The sequence below is a fragment of the Triturus cristatus genome, chromosome 2_2 (genome assembly GCF_964204655.1).
Source record: "Triturus cristatus chromosome 2_2, aTriCri1.1, whole genome shotgun sequence".
Taxonomy (NCBI): Eukaryota; Metazoa; Chordata; class Amphibia; order Caudata; family Salamandridae; genus Triturus; species Triturus cristatus.
The window spans coordinates 487,493,285-487,519,828 of record NC_140582.1 but is presented as its reverse complement, the minus strand read 5'-3'; the positions used below and the strand labels follow the sequence as shown (position 1 = coordinate 487,519,828).

At 42.9% G+C, this 26,544-nt stretch overlaps 1 protein-coding gene across 4 annotated transcripts in view; it reads right to left on the bottom strand.

Annotated features, from left to right (window-relative positions):
- Positions 1-26,544, bottom strand: part of INPP4B (inositol polyphosphate-4-phosphatase type II B) — a 2,419,090-nt gene that overhangs the window by 714,211 nt on the left and 1,678,335 nt on the right. For all 4 annotated transcript variants that reach the window (XM_085641585.1, XM_085641586.1, XM_085641588.1 and 1 more), the window contains one exon: positions 13,521-13,625. In XM_085641585.1, the coding sequence (XP_085497711.1) occupies positions 13,521-13,625 (105 nt within the window). The remainder of the gene's footprint in view (positions 1-13,520; positions 13,626-26,544) is intronic.

The following is a 26,544-nucleotide window of genomic DNA, read 5'->3' as shown; positions in this document are numbered from 1 at the left end:
TCTGTGTGCTTTCACTTTATTTGGATAAGTCCTAGTGCTTACACTTTATTTGGCAAAATTCCTGGGTCTTCTTGCCGTCTTTTTCACTTTCTTATGTGGTTGGAAAGCCTCTCTGGGCTTTCTTGACGGAGGATCTTTTGTGCTCCCCGCTCTTCAACTACAGTAAGAAGCGACAGAGGCGCTGCCCACCGTGCCAAGCTGTGAGGTCTCAGACCTCGACGGAATTGAAGTACAGCCGCTCCCCATCTGGGTGAGCGCAGCATGACGACCAAGCGTTGCCTAGCAACAGATGCTGCGGAAGACTTCCACAGTGGCCGTCAAAGCCTTTCCAGGCTCCACAGCAAGCAGAGAGAGAAGCAGCCTCTTCTGCAGCACCACCCAGTTCCAGCACCCCAGGTCCGCCCAACGCCGGACGGAGCCTCGCTGGCTCGGGTGAGCTGTGGGTCACACGGAGACAGAAGAAGTACCGAGGGAGGAGCCTGCTGCCTCCTTACTGGACCGATGTGTGCCCTTTAAACTTCAAAGCCATTCAGCTTAGCGGGGAGGAATCCTTCATGGAGGTCTACCTCGGCCCCATTTTGCTAAGTACAGCCGCACTCACAGCAACAGCCGGGCCAGCGACCACAGCACCCAGAACAGCGGTAGCGTACCAGGACGGTGTGCTCAGGAACCATTAGCGCTGCAGTGCTAACCCCCAAGTTGGGAATCTGGGCAGTTTCTGCCCCAAAATTCCGGCATGATTGTAATTGATGCCATTTTCCTGCTTCTGCAGACCCCCGTAGGGTGTGACTGCTGGTATCAGGAGCAATCCCTGATATAAAAACGTGTTTACTTTCTTGCCCTACAAATTATGTGTAAGAACTGCATATTATGCGTGATAAAGTTGTTTTCAAGATGTTATCTGGACAAGTGCAAACAATAAGTAGTTACTTTCTTGCACGAACTGTGATGTTACGCATAATGTTTTCCAATGAGTGGAATCTATTTACCTTATTGCACTACCTATGCTGTTATGACCATTGCCTAGTGGCAAAGTGATTCATGATCTATGTGAGGATATGACAATCACCTAGTTGGCGAAGTGATTTTTGTGATTGAGGTCTATGTGTTTTAGCTGCAATCTATGAGATATTTATGAATAACCTTGTGTGGAGTCTCTTTTGTGGTGTTGCCTAGTGTGTCACTGGTGTGCATGTGTGTGTGTTGCTCAAACGCTTTACACATTGCCTCTGTTCTAATCCTGACTGCTCTGCCAAGCTACCAAGGGGGTGAGCAGGGATAATCTTCGGTGTATAAATCCTTTACCCTGACTGTAGTGGTGGGTTCTGCCTGGCTTAGGTGCATACGGGGCCGGACTGGGAACTAAAACCGGCCCTGGCAAAGTGCTCGCCCCCTCCCCTAGCGGTCCGTAAGAAAAGGAACCTTCCTTTCCTTGATGGCACTGCAGTGGAACATTTGGCAAGGTGTAATTCCCCCCCCCCCCGGGGGCCCTCTGGAGGGCTGAAAAACAGGTCCTGATTCGACGTGGAAGTGTCCGACCCACCGGAGGGTGATTCATTTGCATTAAGAGACTACAGGTCCCAGCGTGCCTTGCAAAAGGATTTAAACTTGAACAGCACACCAGAGGCTGCTAAATTAAGGAACACGCAGAAAACCGTGCTCAGCAGTAATGGGACACACATGTTTGCCTCTGACGAAGAAGCAGGATAGCTTCGAAACGCGTTGGGCAAAGGATTAATAAGCCGGGAGGAAATGCCACCTTCCCTTCAATAAATTGGTGTGAAACCTACCTGCAGGTGGAGTGCGTCCTCATCTTTGGGCACAACAATGGAAACATTTAATCATGGCAGCCCCGGCTGTCGAGGAGTGCACTGCCCATAAAATCAATGAGGGTCCGTAAGAAAAGGAACCTTCCTTTCCTTGATGGCACTGCAGCGGAACATCTGGCAAGGTGTAATTCCCCCCCCCCCCCCCGGGCCCGCTGGAGGGCTGAAAAACAGTTCCTGATTCGACGTGGAAGTGTCCGACCCACCAGAGGGTGATTAATTTGCATTAAGAGACTACAGGTCGCAGCGTGCCTTGCAAAAGGATTTCAACTTGAACAGCACACCAGAGGCTGATAAATTAAGGAACACGCAGAAAACCGTGCTCAGAAGTAATGGGACACACATGTTTGCCTCTGACGAAGAAGCAGGATAGCTTCGAAACGCGTTGGGCAAAGGATTAATAAGCCGGGAGGAAATGCCACCTTCCCTTCAATAAATTGGTGTGAAACCTACTTGCAGGTGGAGTGCGTCCTCATCTTTGGGCACAACAATGGAAACATTTAATCATGGCAGCCCCGGCTGTCGAGGAGTGCACTGCCCATAAAATCAATGAGGGTCCGTAAGAAAAGGAACCTTCCTTTCCTTGATGGCACTGCAGCGGAACATTTGGCAAGGTGTAATTCCCCCCCCCCCCCCCGGGCCCGCTGGAGGGCTGAAAAACAGTTCCTGATTCGACGTGGAAGTGTCCGACCCACCAGAGGGTGATTAATTTGCATTAAGAGACTACAGGTCGCAGCGTGCCTTGCAAAAGGATTTCAACTTGAACAGCACACCAGAGGCTGATAAATTAAGGAACACGCAGAAGACCATGCTCAGGAGTAATGGGACACACATGTTTGCCTCTGATGAAGAAGCAGGATAGATTTGAAACGCGTTAGGCAAAGGATTAATAAGCCGGGAGGAAACGCCACCTTCCCTTCAATAAATTGGTGTGAAACCTACCTGCAGTTAGAGTGCGTCCTCATCTTTGGGCACAACAATGGAAACATATACATATATATATTCACTTAAAAAACCATAGGTTTCACACATGCTATAGTTAGGTGGATATTTCACTCGTAAAAAACCAATGAAATTCCCCCGTTATAGTTAGTTGAGATAACTATAACTCGCGCGCCCGCAATCCTCTGCTCATGACGTCACATATTACATCACTCATGACATGGCCAGTGGCATCACTCATGAGATCACTGATGACATCATCCTTGTGATAGAGTGGCGGTCGCGCGAGTTATAGTTATCTCAACTAACTATAACGGGGGAATTTCATAGTTTTTTTACGAGTGAAATATCCACCTAACTATAACATGTGTGAAACCTATGGTTTTTTAAGTGAATTTGCAAGGTTTTTTAAATGCTAATTCCTAACTATAACGTGTGTGAAACCTATGGTTTTTTCAGTGAATTTGTATGGTTTTTTGAATGCTAAGTTATGTATGTATTATTATTTGTTTTATATATTTATTTTTCAATAAACTACGTATTAAAAATTGTTTTTTTTTTTATGGTTTTTCACCGTGCGCGCACGGTGCGTGCACCCCCGTGATTTAAAAAAAATATATATTTAAATGTTTTTTTCTGCCTTCGGGGTCCTTCAGGGACCCCCTGACAAAGGCTAGGGGGTCAGGAACTCTCTACCCTGCCCCCTTTTCACGTTCGCCACCTTCCTTTTCCACTCTCGCACTGAAAACAAACAAAATGGCGGCCGACACTTCCTGATTTCGACCGATTCGAACGTTGACTGACATGTGACAACCAATCAGAATTACGCTTGCGCACGTTAGGGTGCGCGCACGGTGCGCGGCTATAGATATGTATGTGCTTTTTACTGCAATTTTCTCTGGAACTACTGAACAGATTGACTCCATATATGCAAAAGGCACATCCCTGACCTGAGGACTACCTCTCTGCCAAATTTCAAGTAATTCTGTTCAGCCGTTCGGGCTGTACCTTCGACTAAAGGTCCTATGGGAAAATGCATGGGGAAAACGCGTTTTGGGACCCCCCTTTCTTCTCAGCCCCCGCTTGATGAATCCCCTCCCGAGACTTTCAGGGTAAGAGCTGAGCGGAGAGCCCCATTAGTTTTGAAAATTTCGCGAAGATTCGTCAACCGGCGCCAAAGTTATTCAAAATAGAATTTTGAGATTTCCTATGGAAACACGGTCCTAACTATAACTATCTACTGGCGACCGCCAGTAGATAATATATATATATACACACATATATATATATACACACACATATATACACCCGCTGCAAGCGTACAATGAGTACAGTACTCGTGGGAGACTTCTGAACCAGAATCTACTGGCACAGAACACTCACAAGACGCGTTTCGGCGACTGCCTTTCTCAATACAATATATATATATATATATATATATATATATATATATATATATATATATATATATATATATATATATAACATCAAATGCCCGTAAGCAACGAGAGGCCACTCGACGTCTGTCTGTTCAGTGTAACCACGCTGCTGCTCACCTCACTGCCGCATTAATCACAATCCATGCCAACGCGCTTCGAGGTCATAGCGCCTCTTCTTCATGGGCTGACAAGTATGCACTGAGAGACTCACCACTCGTTTTCAATTTCATTTATTTGCATACCGCTCATAGTGGGCGGTGCTACATTAGCGCACTGGTGTGCTGGGACATGTAGTCCTTAGAGGTGAGTATTTAATTATATCCTTGGTATATATATACTTCCACAATGTTTGCGAACAGCCACCGCACTCCTGATCAGCGGGCGCGTCGTCGAGCAGACCTCGCAAGCTGGGTCAGTAACATAAATAAACACTCCTCACTCAGAAAAGGAATGACGACGCCACGTCTTGACAATCTACATCAGATCTTAATCTTCGACTTTGGATTTAATCATGTCGGCTGCAGAGATGCAAGAAAGAGAAGAAGCAGCTTTATCAATCTTTGACGATACCAAACAAGTCATGAAGAAAGGCAAAAATACGGGTGGCTTGGTGAATAATGACAACATTTCTGATGTGATGGCAAGACTTAAAAGCTTAGAAAAACTCAAACGTGGAGAACTATTAAAATGGTGGGAAGCTAAATCCCTGCAAAGATACTTGGAAGTCAAAAGAATCCCGAGAGGGCTAAGAATCTTGGTGGCCCCAACTTACGAAGACCCAAACCCCAACATGCTAGCCGAGTGGGCAGAAAATAATCAGGAATCTTCGCGTAGAATGCTTGCAATATTGATAAAATGCGCAGACATAGACCGTATTAAGATAATGGAAGAAATCGGTCAAATAAGGGAAATGTTGGATAAGGAATTAGATCAAGAGCTAATAACGAAATATGAGAAAGACATGATGGAACGGCTGCGTAAATTAGAAATATCGATCAAGGAACGAAAAGCTGAAAAATTCATGCGAGACAAAGGTGACTATGAGAGGGGACAAATCTATACGTTCGCCAAGAAATTTGAGAATGTCCGCAGGCAAAAACTGAATCCTGAATTCGGAATGACAGGCGAGATGCAATCAGGCCTTAGCAGTCTTCTAAGTTCAGAAGTGGAAACATCAGCAGATGAAGGGGCAAGTAGTAGTATGGGCAACAAAATACCTTCCATCATAGAAGAGTTTGGTTTTTTACAAGACGAACGGAGGTTCAACCTCCGACCAAGAACCATGACGAACTACGGAGGACCAAGAAGGGGAAGAGGCAGAGGAAACAGAGGCGGAAAGGGGCCAAACAACGCCAACGCAGATGGGAAGAACAAGAGAAAATAAATGATGGATCACAGAGTATGAATCAATCAGCAGTGATCAATTTAACGCCCATTCCCCTATCTGAAAAAGAAAAAAAGATTTTACAATTGGGATTGTCTTTTTGCCCACCACAAGAATTTGATTATGTGTCAACAAGAATTAACACATTTAAATACACACAAATGTTAAAGTTAAAAAAACATTTTGCGTCAGACCCTGGGAGATATAAAACAACAGGTGTACACAGAAGTGTGGCTGTGCAAGGAGAACTTTGCAATTTACAAGTACATGATATGGATTTGATGCGTGATTTGGAACAAATAGGATCCAGCAGTACCAACGACAAAATCATGCCATCAGATGATGGTCATCTAACCACAGAAGAAATTGCCAATGAACAAGGGATCAATATTGGTGCAAGTGAGACCACGCACTTTCGGCCACGTTCAAAATTCATTCCCATGTCTGCAAGAGACTCGATAGACGTCTTTAATGAATTGGTAGTGAATGATTTGAAAAACTTGGATAAATGTACTGGCGCAAGATATAAAAAATGGTCACAACAGCAGAAAGAATGTATGGATTTGATTAAAAAACTGTCCACAAATGATAATTGTATTGTGCAAAATGCTGATAAAGGTGGGAATATAGTCCTGTGGGGTAGACAGAAATACCTGGACGAAGCATACAAACAACTGAACAACAGAGTTAATTATGTTAGAGTTCCCTCCAATATCATGATAGCGAGCCATCAGTTGTACAATACACAATTGCAACAATGGTTTGATCAGAGTTTGTTAACACGTGAGGAGTTTTTGTACTTGAAGATCAACAATCCAATAGTACCAGTTTTTTATCTAATACCCAAGGTGCATAAAGATCTTAATAATCCGCCGGGGAGGCCAATTATTTCGGCCATTGGAAGTGCCTTGGAAAATACCTCCAAATTCATTGACTCCTTTCTATGCCCAATGGTAAAATTGTTACTCTCTTTTATACAAGATACGGGTAACTTTTTGAAAAGCATCTATGATTTACAGTGGAAAAAAGACATGCTCTTAATAACTATCGATGTCACAACACTGTATACGAGTATCAGGCATGAAGATGGCCTGAATGCCATCAAACATTTCTTAGGCACACGGCAAATTTCTTTATGGGCACACACACAAATGTTGATTTCTATGATAGGCACCTGTTTAAAAAATATATATATATTTTTTTAATGGGGAACTATTTCATCAGTTGTGTAGGACTGCAATGGGCACCTGCTTCGCCCCCAGCTATCCGAATTTGCATATGGGCTGGTGGGAGGAGCAGGTGATCCGGCAAGAGTACCAGGGGGTATGGCACAATAACATCTTACAGTGGAGTCGGGATATAGACGACTTATTTGTCGTCTGGAAAGGTTCTGAATCATCAGCCAGGCAATTTGTGAAACAACTGCAAATTAATAATCTAAATCTAAAATTCACAAGTACTATCAGTGATGTAGAAGTCAATTTCCTTGATCTTACAGTATATGTTAAAGATGCCAAGCTACATACTAAAATCTATCGAAAACCGACGGCAGGAAACACGTTGCTTCACGCAACTAGTTTTCATGCGCACAATTTGATCAGAAGCATCCCCTATGGGGAATGCTTGAGAACTATGCGTAATTGTAGTGAGCATGAAGTCAGGGAGACCGAATTGACAAATCTTTATTTCCGCTTCAAATCCCGAGGCTATGGGGATGAATGTATTCAAACAGCTGTCCATAAAGTTAAGGATAAAACAAGGGAAGATATTTTATTTAAAAAAACTGGGTCTAGCAAGAAAGTCAAGAGCAGGGAAGATGGATCAAATGAGTGTAGAATGATAACAACCTATAATAAACAACATGGTCAAGTAAGAAATATTCTGGCAAGACATTGGCACGTGATCCGTAACGACCCTGTGCTAAACAAGTTAGTTTCAGCTAGACCTTTAATAACTTTCCGAAGAGCTAGATCCTTCAAACAAATGCTTGTGAGTAATATGGCACCCAAACCCATAGCTGCACGTCCCAAAGGTTCTTGGTTGCAACGCAAGAATGGTTTTATCAAATGCACGAAGTGCAAAGCGTGTCATCATGGCAAAAATACTAAAAAATATGTAACGGGTTGCTCTAAAATTGAAAAAAAATATCAAAGGGCAATATGATTGCAAAACTGACTTTTCTGTATATGTACTTAACTGTCCATGCAATTTATCATACGTGGGCAGCACCATCCTACCAGTCCATAAAAGAATCCTGCAGCATCTTCGAGCTATTAAAAACGGAGATAAGGCTTACCCTGTTGCTCGGCATTTCGCAAAACACCATGAGAACAATGTTCTAGGCCTCACATATTTTGTCATTGATGCGATTGTCCAAATATTAGAGGGGGTGATAGGGAAAAAAACCTAAGAAAATTGGAATCCCGCTATATTTTGGAACTAAACAGCAAAGCCCCGTCAGGCCTTAACATGGAAGAGGACCTGTATACACATCTATAAGGGACTGAGGTAAGTTACCAATTAGGCCATGAGTATAATGCTATTACTGCTATCTTTCTGTAAATCTCTTTTTAAATATGTTGGTGTAATTGTGATGTTTTGTTAAGTTTTACACTGGGGGGCTCTGGATAATATAGAACAAGATAAGTTCATATTTGCTATAAGAGGTTGCATAATTATGTGCAGTAATCTGACAGACGGCAGCAAGAACTATTGTTCATGCCCACTAGGGCAACACTTGCGGTTTTGTGTGTCGAATTAAATAATAAGGAGTTTAGTATTTATTGCGTATTCACGTAGGATAACTTAAAAGTATATGAACTATTTTGATTTTTACTCACACCAATTCCGTTATGCTTGTTCTTGCTTTGATGGTGAATTCTGAATGAACTACGAGTCTGTTCTTTATTGCACTTTATTTGTAGTTTATCATGTGACTTGTCAGGTGCACAGCTTTAAAATGGTGTTTTTTTTGACAAAACTTTGTTGGTGAACAAGCCTGCTGGTTCAGGCGAAACGCGTCCGACACTGCCGAAGATTAAAATCTGATATAGATTGTCAAGACGTGGCGTCGTCATTCCTTTTCTGAGTGAGGAGTGTTTATTTATATGCAGTCTTTCCCATCGTGGCCTCTGCTCTTTCTGTTGGAGGAGGTTTTGGTGATATTGCACGCGCCGGCCAGTGGCGCGTTTCAGAGGCACCCGCATTACAAGCTGGCCTGGGCTTCGCTGGCTTTTGCTACGGCAGAGACTATGTATTTTCCGAGGTATCGGATGGTCCCAGGCACACCTCTATGTTCGGAAGGAGATGGGGCGATGTTGAAGTAACCTACTTCACCTTGGGCGGGATGAATTGCCATTTCTGCCCTCGCCGAAAGGATTTCCGAGCCTGGGGGTTGATGCGGTGTGGGGACCTGAGGAGGCACCAGAATTCAAGCAATCACACAGGGAGATGGTTTCAAACATCATGGACTGTCCTGCCAAAATCCGCATAACCACAAGGTATGATCAACGCCCCCGCATTACCTACCTGGAGTGAACTGAACTCTGGGATTTGCAGTTCACGAGCACTTTGTGACCTGCTTTGGGTGAGCGATCACGCTGGGGGTGGAGCGAACCATGACCAATCATCATGAGGCGGGACTTATTTTAAAGCGATGTTTGTAATGCCTCTTGAACACTTTGGGCGCTGATGAAGGCCGACTAGGCCGAAATGCATTCGCCGCAGCTATTGTGAATAAAGGTGTCCCCGCAGTCTTTCCCATCGTGGCCTCTGCTCTTTCTGTTGGAGGAGGTTTTGGTGATATTGCACGCGCCGGCCAGTGGCGCGTTTCAGAGGCACCCGCATTACAAGCTGGCCTGGGCTTCGCTGGCTTTTGCTACGGCAGAGACTATGTATTTTCCGAGGTATCGGATGGTCCCAGGCACACCTCTATGTTCGGAAGGAGATGGGGCGATGTTGAAGTAACCTACTTCACCTTGGGCGGGATGAATTGCCATTTCTGCTCTCGCCGAAAGGATTTCCGAGCCTGGGGGTTGATGCGGTGTGGGGACCTGAGGAGGCACCAGAATTCAAGCAATCACACAGGGAGATGGTTTCAAACATCATGGACTGTCCTGCCAAAATCCGCATAACCACAAGGTATGATCAACGCCCCCGCATTACCTACCTGGAGTGAACTGAACTCTGGGATTTGCAGTTCACGAGCACTTTGTGACCTGCTTTGGGTGAGCGATCACGCTGGGGGTGGAGCGAACCATGACCAATCATCATGAGGCGGGACTTATTTTAAAGCGATGTTTGTAATGCCTCTTGAACACTTTGGGCGCTGATGAAGGCCGACTAGGCCGAAATGCATTCGCCGCAGCTATTGTGAATAAAGGTGTCCCCGCAGTCTTTCCCATTGTGGCCTCTGCTCTTTCTGTTGGAGGAGGTTTTGGTGATATTGCACGCGCCGGCCAGTGGCGCGTTTCAGAGGCACCCGCATTACAAGCTGGCCTGGGCTTCGCTGGCTTTTGCTACGGCACAGACTATGTATTTTCCGAGGTATCGGATGGTCCCAGGCACACCAATATGTTCGGAAGGAGATGGGGCGATGTTGAAGTAACCTACTTCACCTTGGGCGGGATGAATTGCCATTTCTGCCCTCGCCGAAAGGATTTCCGAGCCTGGGGGTTGATGCGGTGTGGGGACCTGAGGAGGCACCAGAATTCAAGCAATCACACATGGAGATGGTTTCAAACATCATGGACTGTCCTGCCAAAATCCGCATAACCACAAGGTATGATCAACGCCCCCGCATTACCTACCTGGAGTGAACTGAACTCTGGGATTTGCAGTTCACAAGCACTTTGTGACCTGCTTTGGGTGAGCGATCACGCTGGGGGTGGAGCGAACCATGACCAATCATCATGAGGCGGGACTTATTTTAAAGCGATGTTTGTAATGCCTCTTGAACACTTTGGGCGCTGATGAAGGCCGACTAGGCCGAAATGCATTCGCCGCAGCTATTGTGAATAAAGGTGTCCCTGCAGTCTTTCCCATCGTGGCCTCTGCTCTTTCTGTTGGAGGAGGTTTTGGTGATATATATATATATATATATATATATATATATATATATAATGTTGGCATTTTAAAACAAAGAATTGGTGATGCTATTTTTTTTAATGTTATTATGAACACAGTTTGAAGAGATTCAATAATACAAGAAACTAATTTACTGAATATCATAGTTTCTGTTCATTCAGTGATTGTTTTGTTTGACCAAGGGGGATTTCTTTTTGCTACTGTTCCTTTGCCCCTGTTCCCTTGGATGTGTAAATACAATGGTTATAAGTCTTTTTTGTTTTGGGGCACCCCATCTCTTTTATAGGGATATAAATATGTTAGAACAGTAACTATAAAAATGACATGGATAATAAACAACCACCTAAATGAGCACCCAAACTGCAAGCACAATAAATAATCTGTATTTAAAGTTAATGTAAAAATAAATAATATTAAAATGTGCACTTTGAACCAAATGTGTCACTGAAGAGAAGGAAACTAGTTTTAGACAGATATGAACAACGTGCACAACCTTTGTTTAGTCACTCGAAGTGAATACAGTCAGTGGGTAATGTTAGCAGGCACGCTGCCCCATGCTTTATACTGTGGTGTGAGAAAGCAAAATATGAATGATAATTTAACCGACCAATTGATGAAGGCAGCTAACTTAAAGCTCCTCTATGTATGAATACTAAGCCTGAATGTTTTGGAAAAACAATACTCTAATCACACAGCTAAAGCTATCAAAAAGCCAAACCTAAAGCTTCATAGTTTCTCATTTGTGTCGATTTTAAACAATTCTGCAATAGTGCATCTCACAATCAAATGGCATCAATGGGGTGGCATTGTGAGCAAAAAACTATGGATTTAACCCAGATCTGTGACTGGGGGTGAATGCTTGACAATGTTCAGCATTTCGTCCATCAACATTTGGTGTTGCTATAAGTCGCCCTTAGTGGGAAGGGTATGCCCAGACGTGGCTCCTGTGCTCCCTATGCCACTGGATTCAAGCTAGCCTTGCTGATGAGGGGTGATACCCCGAAAGTACTTCAAGGATTCTTGTTTTCCGGTCCAGGGAGAACTTGGCCTGGCAGTTCGGACTGGACTGGGAGCAGGGTCAAGACTGATTTGAGTATTGCTGGGTGCAAACTGGGGTGGCATGGTGAGCAAAAAAACAATAGATTTAACCCAGATCTACGACCGGGGATGAATGCTTGACAATGTTCAGCATTCCGTCCATCAACTTATTTTTTTTTGTTGCTATAGCTGCATACTTCTGCAAAACATAAGTGGTCGTTTCTCTTCTTAAGAACTGTAGACTTCTTAGGTTCTCCCAGCTGCCTCAGTGAAGCTCATTCGGAAAACTGCAGAGTAATATTTCTACTGCCATGCGCTTCAATGCCTTCGACCTAGCTACATAATTTTCACTCCATCTTGTCTAACAATTCCATTGACTCTGTTTGGAACCTAAACTTGTTCTCTAAACTATTCTTCACACCCCGTCAACATTATAGCATTTCCACTATTTATTTCCCCTGCAAAGTTATTTCCTTTTTTTAAACTCTGTTACCATATGGATATCATCGGCAAGTGAAGCTTTGCATCATTTTCATCAAATGAAGCAAAGAATAATTAGCTTGCATGGTCATAATGATGCTCACTAGGACTTTTAGCTAAATCGCTGCTCAAATTCTCTCAACCTTACTCAGTGTGTTGGGTTATTTCTGATCTTTGCATTCATTTTATCATTTGCAAGACAAAAATTGAAAACAAACAGTGGTAAAGCTAAAACGTCTCGCCTCTGGGAACTACAGGCTTTGTCAATAATTTTTAGCAATGCTGCACAGCTGTGCCTCATGGCTACAGCATAAGTAAACAAAGGAAATGGTGCTATGATAGTCCTCTTGCCTCATCTTGTACGCACAGGCAACACGCATGCGCATGCCTTATAATGAGGCAGGTGCTTTTTCCCTTATTTATGTACGGATCAGAGTTGGAAAATATGAAAAAGTAGTGCACATTTTTGAGGCATGGGTGGAGGCAAGAAACATGGAGGGCACAGGTGGGAAGAAGCATGGGTGGGAAACAAGACACCATGGGGGGGGGGGCGAAGAAACATGAGGGCAGAAGCAGCATGGTGGTAGAACAGCCGAGATGATGAAAACCTCAGGTACAGTAAGGGCCTCATATCCTGTTGATATGGTCACCAAAAGTGGTCGCAATTTGTATACTGATTTTTTCAACCACTAAATTATTTTGTCAACCAATTTACGTACAAATTGGTCAGTTCACAAAATAAGGAATGGGAGTGGGTGGGGAATAGCGACTTACTTCGATTGGAAGCCATCTCAGATGGCCTGCTGACTTCAGGCCCATGATTGCTTTTAGGGTTTGCAATGCTAAAACCCTTTGTACATGAGGACCTAACTCTCAAACTCAACCACCACGCACACTCTGCTTCTCTTTTTCATTCCTTCCGTGTGTTCACTCTTTTAGGGTTTCTTATCGTGATCAGTTTATGCAACACCTTTTAAGAAAGCTGCTAAACCTTTTGTGAAATATGACAGATGTTCTATTATTTTTCACGGGCCCTTACACTGCGCATTGCCCCTTCTCTCTGTTTTCAAGAGCAGCTTGAGAAATGGCAGCGCGCCGAGGTAGGTAAGCACATAAGAGTTACACGGGGTGAGTAAGCGCTCTCACAGCGCTTTACATCCGTAGCGGTAGGACCATCATGCCCAGGGCAGGAGGTGAAAGGCCCGCCATCCCTGTAAATCTCTTGTATCCCGTTCCATGCCTTCACAGTGAGAGCCGGAGGAGCGAACAGCTGCATGCATTATGGGGCGGCATATTTAGGTCATTCCACTGCGGATTATCCATTACCTTTCAACTTCCGACTGTGCACATGCATTCTCTGCAAATGGAGATTAATAGGAACAAATTCCAGCGTCTTTTCTCCTTTGCTACTACTTGACTTGAAAGATGAACCTAGAATGAAAAAAAACATGCACGGCTTAAATATTGTTATTTTATAAGAAACAAACAAATGCGTTCGCCTTCAGAACCACCACAAAACATTGGTAAATAAGTAATCTACAAGGCAAGCTTCTTTGAGCTGAAGCAGAAAACGAACATTTTGGAAATGGTATTATAGTCAACAAACACTGTTAACAAAAATATATAGAATTAGCAGGGGTATCCAAGATAGGTCAAGACCACGCCGGATTGATAGGCTATTCATAAACAATCTATTTCGGTGAAATGAACTTATTGGAACTTATTTAATATTGGGGTATTCTTAAAAACCTGTCATGGGTCTGGAACTTGGGCCTACTTTAAATATTCCTACTCTTAAGCACTATGTGTATTTGTTATCATGGTAAAAGTAGGTTAACATGAGGATTAACATATCCTCTGCACAAGTTCAGAACAGCACAAACATTCAACAATTTGGTATCCATTAACATTACAGGATTCTGGGACCCTGCCCTTCTGGAGGTTAGGTTGCGTGATACAGTTATGTTATACAGATTTCTAGAGAGCACTATAATCCCGGGAGGGTATCCTGGTGCTGAGCAAGTGTGAGTCTAGCCAATCCTAGGGCCTAGTGGGACTACTCGAAAAGCCAGGACTTCAGCTTTTTGAAGAATTCAGTAAGTGAGGAGGAGACTCTAATGTGTAGCCGCAGGTCTTTCTTTAGGAGCGATGTAGGAGAAGGCTTGACCATCGGCTCTGGTTTTCTTTATGCGTGGGATGTGTGCAAGTAGGAGTCCGGATGAGTGGATGTGTCTTTACGGATTGTGAAAGCAGTAACTGTCTGTGCAGGTGAGCAATGCACCCAACAGGTTGTGCATGGTATGTAGGACAAGAGAAAAAGGCTGGGTCATTCTTTTTCTAGTCTGTTCAGAAGTAAACGCATATGCCATAAAGGGAAGTGAGCTGCAGATTCAAAGGCTTGAGCATGCAATGGGGAAGAGGTGTGAACTACAAGGAGACATGCCCCTTAGGTGGGGCAATTGAAACACCCACTGGGGAGCAGGTCCCTTTTGTGATGCATGAATGTAGACCAGACGTGTGGAGTAAGAGTGAAGCAGGTTGCAATACAAAGCACAGGCACAAATATAATGATATTTTTTTTTAGATTGTTCTAGAAACAAATGGTTTGATTTTCAAGGCCGACTGGCAGTAAGGATTCAGCCAATATGGCTTTCTAAGATAGAAAACTAGATGGACTGCAACAACCTCACAACCCACTGAGCAATATTTGAGCGTGATACGCTTCAGGTAACAAAAAACCCAGGAGACATTACAGGGATAGTTAATGAGACCTCAAACACTCTTTCATGAAGTTAGAACACACCCAAGAACACTAAAAAACGAGGCATACATTTGAAAGATTTATGTTTAAAATATGAACTCTGTTCTAGAGCACACAATGAGAATTGTAACTACAAACAAAATCAAATAGAATGGCAACAGCAAAGGTTGCACAAGGTGTGAAAACTCCAAGCTAACATAATTGCTGTATACTTTCATATCAATCATACCCTCATTCTGATACTTCTAGGCACTAAGCAAATCCTAATACAACTAAGGCTGTGTTCAGTATATTAGCAACGCCTGCTATTCTTGTCGTACAAGGCCAGGCGCGCTAAGGTGATAGGCTCAGAGAGCGAAAGCTGAATGCCTCCCTCTGTGGCAGTCTTCAATTAGAAGGGGTGATTCTGCATGGCCCATCCCATTGTATCCAGGTCTGAAAGCCCTTGCAACCCTCCACGCTCAACCTTTCTAACATTATTTTACGCTTAACGTTTCTAACATGATTTTACTGTTGTTGAAACTCTCAGAATAAACAACTTGCAGAGAGTGGCTTGATGCTCTTTTCATATCTACATTCTGTAAGACTGTGTTCTTTTGAATAATAACAATAAATGATACGTGAAGTTATCAATCTTCTAGAAACTCTTCAGAAATCAATAGCAAATAATGTAAAACATAATAGTCAGCTTTTAGATTAAATACTGCAAATATATTTGAGCAAACTGGATCATCATGCTTCAGGACATACAAAACATATAACAAACTAAATGTGCATTCCAATAATCACAACTATTCATTTTCGATTGATTGATTAACATATGTAATGAAAAAAAGGGAATATTCAGAATTGAAAGGAGATGATATTCATGATACTAAGATCACCTTGGAGCAACGTTCTTTACACCCTCCCCCCCCCCCCCCACATTGAATATTTTCCCCTATCACATTATTACTTTCGTCTTGTTGCATCCACAAAAAGGTTTCCTTTAGATCAAACAGGTACCTCACTGATGAGAAATGGGAGGGGGGCATAGCACTGCTCAGAAGAAAACTACAACCTTGTGTTTCGTGCATGCAAAGGGTTCTGCATGCAAAGGGTTCTTGATGATATGGTTGATGTTGCCAGTATATAACCAGAAGATAGGCGCAAGGAATGTTGAAATAAAATATACATTTTGTTTCTCCACCCAATTATTTTCTCGTCCCTCGGTCTCCCATTTTTCAATTTGTGTGAGTCAATCAAGTAGCCTGTTAAGGTGTGCTAGGGAACTGTCTTCAGTGGCAGGTATGTTGGAAGGTCTGTGGGCTTCGTCACAAGCACACAGGGGAGAAGCTTTGTTAGTGCTGTTGTGTCTTTCCCTACTGGACTCTCCATCATTGTCCAAAGTCAGCGGGATACACTGTATTATAATACAGGTGAATGCTTTATTTCAGGTACCTTGCTTAATGAATAAATTGTTGGGGCACCCAAAATAATTTCTGAGACTTTATGCCTATTTTCATTCTTTTGAGGATGGCCCAAGTTCACTTGTACCTCGCTGGTCTTGAGGGTGGCCTTTGCTTTAGATTTCATAGCTGCATTAATGTAGGAGGCTGCAAAATGTTTTTTTTCTCAAACCGTTTAACCAGATATTGTATGCTTTTTATTCTTAGCAGTGGGGAGGCTTGCTATTATTCATGCATTATCTGGACGATTTAGGGCACAGAGGGGGAACTTGGAAGGCTACCATTTGGTACCTGCATTATTAGTATCACTATTAGGGAACTTTTTAGGTCCCTAAAATGACAAGCTGTCTCAGAGCACCAGTCGGCTTTTACTTGTCAGAGAATCTACTGATTGTAGCTTTCTAACTCTATTCATTTCTGCTTTCTGTCTGAAAGAGTGGGGCACATTGTTCCACCAGTGGTCTCCCAAAAGTTCCATCTGGAAACTGCCCATTTAGTTGGACAAATTAACTTTCCCCTACTAGAACACAGGATACGGATTGGAGTACAAAGTTTGATTGTATCAGTTACATACTCGGGGGCCTCAAGCTTCCTATGGACTTAGGGAACAAAGAGAATAGAACCAATACATACATTCATAAATACTCATATACTTTTCTATCACTTAGGACTAGCTGCAAAATGTTGGGGTGATGAAGTTGGAGTAAAGAGGTAGGATATAAAGTGATAACGTTGCAAACTATGGATGGAGAGGTTCATATTATTATATGAGAAGGGTTATAAAATTCAGTTTACATCCATGACCATTTCCTCCAGCTGTAGAAGTAAAAAGATGCAAGAGCCTGAAAGCGAAGAAAATCCAGATGTGCAAAGAATCCAATTTTCAGAGCTTTCCTGAAGGGCTATTCTGTTAAAAAAATGAATCAAAACAACAAAAGAGTGAATCCTGGATTCAGAATGAACTAGCTTAAGAAAAGTGCTCACTGTGTTTTAAAAGAACCCTCACTCACCAACCTTGTTGGTGACATGCTTCATCATTGGGTTCCCACCGGAAAGGCCGAGTGCCTCTCCGGTGTGCTACGACGCCTGAACTACAGCGGAGCTGGTTTTTTTGGGGAGACAGTGCAAGAAGTGATGGTAATGTGAGGAGTGAAATTTAAAAAGGTGTCCCAATTTTATCCAAAAAGACGATTTTAGTCATGGAAAACCGGACACAGTTAAAAGAAAGTGTCGGATGCGTCAAAACTAGTTATAATAGACCAGTTGCATCCTGATTTAAGTGAAAGGAGGTCAACATGTTTCTGCTTCTATAGGAGTGAACGAAGCATTCGTCAGGACCTGGGTGGACTTCCACGGCGGTGTACGCACGCTAAGGCGTACCCTAACCTGTGGAGTCTAAGACCGTTTGGACTTACGGTTCTAAGTGGCAATCAGGACTTCTGAAAGCTTTAAATTCTGTTGAAACAAAGAAAAAGAAATAGTCGAACATAATAATTCACAACACAAATAATGGTCAAAGTGCATGTCTCGATAGTTGGTGTGTATTCCAAAAGGTCGCATGCATACCATATGTTGTGCTCTCAAAATAGCAGTGGTACAATTGTGCTAGCGTACAGTGATCCGCAGTGTCACTGAGTAGAAATATGTCAGCATCATACTCTCCTAAGTATATGCGGAAGGAAAGTGTTGAAATAACAACTCAAAAGCAATCGTAATAGGATCAATTCCGAATTTGTAATAAAACGATTGACAAATGCCGTCAGCAAGAACTCAGTAAAATAGACTGAGTTAAAAAGTGAAGGCAGACTTGGCGTAAAAACAAGGAAAAAGGCAAGGCTTATCACATATTAGACACGCATTCTGGCAGAGAAACGCTACTTCGGGGCTTACGTGAAGTAATAGTAAACCTCACATCATGAGTCCTGGTGGGGGGCGAGACTTGTAGTCACACACTGAATATGTAAATGAGAAAAGAAAATGGAAAATCATTAGGGCGAGGTAATCATAACCACTAAGATTGTAGGAGTGAAAGGAGGAGGCACTTACTTCGTCAAAGTCTGCCGCCCGCCCGGTACCTCGTCTAAACCCTCCCGAGGACTCGGATATTGACGAGCCTCCCCCAGGAGAGGTATCATATAGGAAGTAAACCGGTACTGGCTGGGAGTGTTCATGGGCGCGTTGACGAGGTGACGTAAAGCCGCTGCTGAGGCACTAGAACGCTAAATTCTCTGTCAGCGCGAGGAACAACACGTACGTGTCTCTCCATAGTTGCGGGATGACGTAGAGCCGCTGCTAAGGCACTAGAAAGCTAAATGGTCTATCAGTGCGAGGAACAACATTACAAAAAGGCCTTATCAGCGTAGTAACGTAAGACCGCTAAGGGGCAAGTGCAATAAAAAAAAATTTGAGGAAATGAAAACAGCCGTAATTAAGAGAAGGCATGAATGTAAAGGCATTGTAACTGGGGCTGTACTAATCCAGTGACACAATGTCCATGCCTGAAGGCAAACGGAAAGATAGAAGTGGTACGTGTCTTGTAATGGGTATGGGGATTGGGTATCCCTGGTAATGAAGACAAGGGGTCCTAACGTCTAAGGACTGAGCCCCAGGGGATGTTATCATTAAAACCCTGTGTGTTTGTTGAAAGACGATAGATCCATCTTTGTTCCTTCTCAAAAAGGACGCTGGCTGTTCTGTTACTTGGTGTGATTTGTTCAATCACAGTCCAATGAAGGTCGTTCACAGTATGGTTCATATGCGCAAAATGATCGGTCACTTTAGTTATGTTCTTTTTGCACCGGATGTTGCTTCGGTGTTCCACGATCCGCTGCTTAATTTTGCGTGTGGTCATACCTATATATCTAGTGCCACAAGGACAAGTTAGGAGATAGACCAAATTCGATGAATTACAGTTGGTATGTGTGCGTTGTACCCAGGTTTTTCCCGGTTCCAGATCTAGGGTCTTAGAGGCTGTGGTCAAATGACACACACTGCAGGAACCACAGGGGAAATGACCTGTTACTTTTGGGAGGCCCCACGCATGGAGGACAGAAGAAGTGTTATCATTCACTGCAGGTCTGGGTCTCGTGTGGACCAGGGCATCTTTTATGCTCCTAGATTTTTTGTTTGAAGGAAAAAAGGGTTTTTTCCCATTTAATGTTGTTGCTTTCTAGAATCCGCCAATGCTTACGGATTGACTTTGTCACTGCATTAGATGCAGTGCTGTATGTGGTAACACATGTGAGTGGAATATCCATTGTGGGTTTCGGTATCTCTTCCAGCAAAGCTTCTCTATGCTGGTTGATCGCCTTTTTGCGACTTTTTTTGAGGATCTTTTCCGGGTAGCCTCGTTTTTGAAGTTTTTCGGTCAGGCCCGTTGCTGGCAAATGGAAATCTTCCAACCTGCTGCAGTTACGTCTTAGGCGGAGGTACTGTCCAAAAGGAAGATTCTCTCTCAGTGGTCTCGGGTGGAAACTAGAGAAGGCTAGGAGGTTGTTCTTGGCCGTAGGTTTGTAATGGGTTTTAGTAAACAATTTGCCCTCTGATTTTGTGATGACCAGGTCTAGGAAGATCATTTTGTTCCTATCAAAGGCATAAGTAAACTTGAGGTTCGGATCATAACCATTGATCCTTTCAAAAAATTCCAAAAGTATGTCCTCAGGTCCCTGCCAAATCACTAGGACGTCATCTATATATCTTTTCCAAAAAGATATATAGGACGCAAAAGGATTGGTGGCTGCCAGAATGTATCTTTTTTCAAAATCATAGACATAGAGGCCAGCCACATTAGGAGCAAAGGTACTGCCCATTGAAGTACCTGTGGTTTGCAAGAAGAGGCTTCCTTTGTACTCAAAAAAGTTCCTTGTGAGAGCCAAGGTGGCACATTCGACAATACATTGTCTAGGTGTCTCGAAATCCCAAGTGGTGGCTTCTAAAGCTTCACTAATAACTCTAATGGTGTCATCCTGAGGTATGCTGGTGTATAGGCTCTCGATGTCTAGAGAGACTGAGAAAGTGGGATCCTGGTCCACCCTAAAGTCTAGGAGAAGTGTCAAAAGGCTCTTAGTATCCTTTAGGTAGGTGGAACTTGCCTGAATAAGGGGTTTTAGAAAGAAATCACAATATTTGGAAAGTGGTTCCAAAAGTGAACCAATGCCCGAGACGATTGGATGACCTGGCGGGGGAGTTTTGTTCTTGTGGGTTTTGGGTAGGGTATAAAAGTAGGGGATGATGCCCTCACCTTTGGTTAGGAAGTCTGCTTCATGTCGGCTTAGGTGTCCGTTGGCTTCAGCTTCCTCAACTAGAGTGCAAATAGTCAAATAGTTGTTCGTAAATCTGTAGAGGGGTCAGCGGGTAAAGGTGTGTAATATTTCTGGTTGTTAAGAAGACGTCTGCATTCAGTATCGTAATCTGCAGCATCCTGAATAACCCCCCCCCCCCCCTTATCTGCTGACTTGATGACGATCTTTGGATTAGACTGGAGGTATTTGAGTGCCTCAAATTCCCTACCACTCATATTTTTAAATACATCTGTTTCCTCGAAGGATTCCATGTCATTGAAGACTGCTTGTTCAAAAGCAAGTAATTCTGCTGGGACAGTGTGGGGTGGAGGTGTAAATGTGGATTTTAGGCGTAGTCCTGTGACGTTGATGTCTATTAAGGGGTCTCTAGGGTGCTGTTTCTCAAAAAAAGATTTCAATTTAAGTTTCCTGAAAAAGTCCGCCAATTCACAGTGTAGACGGAAATGATCGAGGCGTGCTGTCGGCACGAAACCTAGGCCCTTTTCCAGCACTGTGTGTTCTGTTTCTGTCAAAACCAGAGAAGAAAGGTTGGTGACTAAAGTCTCTGATTGCTGGGACCCGCTTGCTGGGCTCCGGATTTGCTCCGTGTGTTGTTCCCCACAGCCTCGTCCTGGTCCCAGTGTACCTGGTTTGTTCCTCTCCTTTTGCCCCGACCTCTCCGGCCTCTCTCTAAAAAAGGAGGATGGTACATGTTTTGAGGGTATTGGGGGACTGGCATAAAAGGAGGGTTCCAACCCATAACCGGGATTTGATGCTGTTGGTATTGGTTTTGAAACATACCCCCATGGTTTGGAAATACCTGCCAACTTTGTTGGAAATGTTGTTGTCTATTCCTACCTCTACCTCGTTGTCAAGGTTTATAGCTGTCCCCACTTGATCCACTGGTGGTGGATGCATCATCCTCTGAAGTATCAGAGTAAGCAGTATTGCGTGGGGGAGGTATAAAATCAGGGTTGGCATAGGGATAGACTTTTGTGTATTCTGTTCTCAGACTGAAAGGCATAATATCCAATAATTTGGTGACCTGGACGAAAAAGGGCCAATCACTACATCTGGAATAAGAGAATTTAGGATTCTAACCGCAAATGAGACGAAGATCTCAAATGTTGTAAAGGAGCATATTTGACAGGAGGTGGCAAAGTGTTAGATGAATAATAGATATTTGCTCAACAGCAAAGAGCGTTCAGATGTATGGCACTGACAACTGATCTCATGCCTGCATTTCAAGAAGGGTCCTTCCTACATAAGGAGTAGTGACTGGCAATACAGGGTAAAGGGTTAGGTACTAAGGTTATATTTTTCTATATCAGATAAAACAAGAAACTATGTTTCTAAGTGATTTTATAACATTTACTGAGACTGACTTGTCATAATATAGTGCATAGGAAATACTGATAATAATGGATTGAAATGATAATCTAAATAAAGCTAATGGGGCATTTAACTAATACTGCGATATTTCCGAAACTCCCACCTGCCAAACTCAAAGTTCACCCATTATAACATTTGGAGAACTCAATCAATCAGTAATCTTATAAAGCGTGACTACTCACCCATGAGGGTCTCAAGGTGCTGAATGGGGGAGGGTGTGTCCGCGGTTCAGTCAAAGAGCCAGGTCTTGAGGTCCTTCCTGAATTGCAAACTGAAGGGAAGCCTTAGCTGTCTCAAATAGCATAACCCTCTGACCTGCGGCCCATGCGCCACTGGGCAACTAAGTTATAGCATAGTATAGTACCTGCCTTATTTATGGTAGGGAGCCCTTCACTGGATTCACTGGATTTCCCTGGCCGGGACTGCCATGTGAGTCGTAGTGGTACTGGGTAGGGAAATCAAACAATGACCCTGGCACCGAGTGGAAAAAACTCCTGAGTCGGCGATGCGGCGAGCGCAAGGTAAGTTGTTTGTATTTATTTATTTATTTTTCCTATCCTGTCATCTGTTGACTTTCCACCCTGCCCCACCCCCACCTCTCTTACCAGTACCGGCCGTGCCTGTTTAGAAAACAGTTTCATGACAGCATAAACCTTTGTCAAGTGGGCACAACAAACTTGGCACTCGCTTGACAAAGTTCAGTTATTTCACTGGAATAGTGGCATCAGCAGCTCTGTTGAAGGCACAGAGATGCCTCCCTGTCTGAAGGGGATCTCTGAATTTGGCAGTCAGTCCTCTGCCAGGGGAGTGAGGCACATACATGTCCTCCCTCCACTGACCTGTAGGGCTGGTAGATCACCCAAACTAGCTAAATGACCTTGAATGTTTTTAATTTTAAACTTATCCTGGTACTTTACAGACTTCACAGGAGAACGTTTTTGGCATGAGCGAGTACAAATTGAAGACTTTAAATTGCATTGGTGTCTTACTCTACACACTGCTGGGATGTATTTTGGGTTAATGGTTAGATAGTACAAATATTTCCCAGTAAGTCAGTTACTAAGAGGTTAGTATTCATGCTGTCAACCTCTTCTGAATGATATAATCCAAGCTTCCTTTCAAGACCTTAGATAACCCAGCCCCTTTAGCCCTTCAAGAAAAAACATCCACTTAATACACTACCTTGTCCTCAAAAGCATAAATGGCTGAGTGAGCTTTATCAGGATTATAACTTGGGACCTGCAGAATACCTACAAATGATCTAAAGATCAATAAATGAGCCACCTTAAACACTTTAGTTATCTCCTTACCTGGTACTCCTCAACTGCAGCTATTATTACTTAAAGATATCTATTGAAGGTCTGGAAAGAACACTGTGTGCTCTTAGCCCCATTGCGGCATTTATTGTGTGTTATGTTACGTTCCAAATGTTTGCTTTGGTGCTGCATTTGTCAGTTACTTGGGTTTTCTCTACAGAGGCCTTTTAAATGGGTTGAGGCTCCATGGGTCTAAGGAGTTTTTGGCTTTCCACTTAGCCAATGTGAGAGTGGTAGTGTGGTCTGTAATTTTGAGGGGTTTTCAGTGCAGGAATTCTCTGTATGTTCGGAAGGGGTACTGCAACTTTCCCCCGAACCCATGCGGCAGGGATCATCATCTGGTGATTGTAGCTTTTCTCTTCCATAGGTGCCTCAAGGAGGGTAGGGGGTTCTGGTCTTGCGAGCTTCCACCTAACCCAAGTGAGTGTTGTTGGTGTCATGTGCAGTTGTGGTTCTCCACACTGGAGAAGCTGGCGTCCACATACCTCTTGTGACTAAGTTACAAACTTCAATTATCAGGGCTCATGTCTCTCTGATTCCATCTCTCCCATTGACTGCTTACCCCTCCCTGTGCCTCCCTGTTGTTGTGCCTCACTGTCCACGTGTCACTGCAGCCACGTCCTCTAAGTTTCCTTAAACCCATCTCCATGCCTTAATGTTTCTGTCTACACTGGTCTCTGTGGTTCATTGTTTCTCTGTACACGTGTGTCCTGTCCAAGTTTAACCATACCTCCCTAAAGTGAAGGAAATTAGGACACTCGTTCTTGGAACACATAGCAAACAACTGAGGCTATAAATCATTCAAGGCTGCACTTCACCACTGCAGAACACGGCAGCTGTTGTGTTTAGAGAATAGTACATGTTGGTAATTTTAGTATGTAACTCTACCTGAACGTAATGTGGATAACAAAATTATTAAATGAAAGTTAAAAAACACAAGTCAAACAGTTTAGAAAAACATATAGGTAGGTTCACAGAGAGGTATAAAGATAGGAAGTGAGCCAGGCATGCAGGCAGGTGCGAGCAGACAGAGATCTGCATCGAGACAATTTTAAATGATAGGCTTTCCTTGTTCTTAAAAGTAGACATGGGGCCCGATTTATAAATTGGTGATATATATACTCTGTCACAATGGAGACGGTGTATGAATACCACCAACATCATGCCATATAAATGGTTTGGAGTTCCACTTATGGGACATTTAAAAGAAGTGTATCTTTGGAAATAGAGAACACCAGAATTGCCACATAGACTGTGGCTCTAAAGATTATGCACGATACTATCTAGCACGATAAGAGTAAATACCTAAGGGTGCGACTCAAATATCCAATGACTAGGCGATAGACAGTTAATTGCGATATGTTGTCTGACAATGATTCATCCTGAAAATGTAATCATGTTGTACTTTCACCTTAAAAGTTATTGTCACCTTTATCTTCTTTACAGCACATGTGCTTGGGTTCTTTTGTTTCGCTTTTTTTGTTGCAGTAGCACCCATATCTTCTCGCTGAGCCTATATGTAGAGTCATATCTGAGAAAAACAGTTTCTCCCATACGGATATTTAAGCAGTAAGTGCGATGGGACCTTTTGCTCTGATCATCTTTGACTTCCATTATGTTGATCCCTAAGCAGATTCCTCTAATAGCCCTACTTCGGGGCCCCCGATACAAAATATACGAAGGAGGGCAATACCCGTAGAGGCACATTCAAGTTTAGCAACTAGGCGCATTGATTGGCCGTAACTATTACCACGTTTGGCGCACTATGTACTGACCTGACAAACCATGTTCACAGTACCACACATCATCTATGATAATAGGTGTATTTATACATTCCATAGTGACCTCTTCAAGTTGTTTTCCTTTTGCTCTTTTGCCAGCATGCAACAACATAAGCGTATTATTCAAGAAACCTTTTGAGCTACCCGGAGTACTCAGCACTTAACTTTGCCCATTCAGTCTCTTCAAGCTTGGAGAGACCAAGACGGTAACGCTTAGCAAACGATGCCCATATGTTTGGCTCCTGTATCAACACAAAGCTGCCTTTTTCATGCAATGCTTTTTGATTATTTACCAATTTAGGATCCAACGTTCGCTAAAACTTGGTATTTTCAAGATGAATCATTGTCGGACAACATAGTGCAATTAACTGTCTTTCGCTTAGACACTGGATTTGCACCCCTAGGTATTTACCCTTATCGTGCTAGATAATATATTCCATGATCTTTAGAGCCACAATCTATGTGGCAATTCTGGCGTTCTCTATTTCCAAAGATAAGGTACTTTTTAAATATGTCCCATAAGTGGAACTCCAAACCACTTATATGGCATGACTGAAAATATGAAATGCATTTATCCTGTATTTTAATGATTGTAGACTTCTTTTTGGCAGTCACGCACCTGTTTTATTTGATTTTTTACACACTGGGTATCCTCTTGTCTACCGTGCACCTGATCTTTTCAGTGGTTTTAGGAATTTCATAACAATTTGGTCTACCTTTTACTTTTCTATCAATTTAAAGTTCCATTGACTTAGTCACACTGGCTTCAATCTACCTACTGTATTTTGGGGAAAAATTAGTTATACGTCAAAAATTTCGAAAAATATGTATTAATTTGAGGCTAACCTATCCGATATCTATATGTCTTTCTCTTTTTTTGTGTCCTTTGCAGTGATTAAAGTGACGGCCCCCTGATGAAGGCATTACCGCTGAAACGGGTATAGTGTTTATACACTGTCAGCCCTTGTGCCTACATATTGTCAATTTTTTCAGATATTTGAGCCTATCACATTGTGGGTTACATTGCCATTGTATTAAAGCTTAATGAATTGACGTATTGTGCATTGAGTTAGATGTGCTCAAGATTAGCACACTAAGTAGGATTTAATGAAGGATAATTATTACAAAATATAAATGAAATATTTTTGTATTGACCACTGCACAGGACAATATAATTGTAAAGTGTGGGCCCGATTCATAAAAGTAATCTGAGACAAAACCCTAACTTTACAATTTTTGGTATTCACAAAAGGCATTTAGGAGTAGTAAAATTAGGAATACTAACTACTAAATACTGAAAACTACTAAATGTCTTTCGTGAATACCGAAAGTTGTAAAGTTAGGGTTTTGATTAATATGCGGCCTGGCTGAA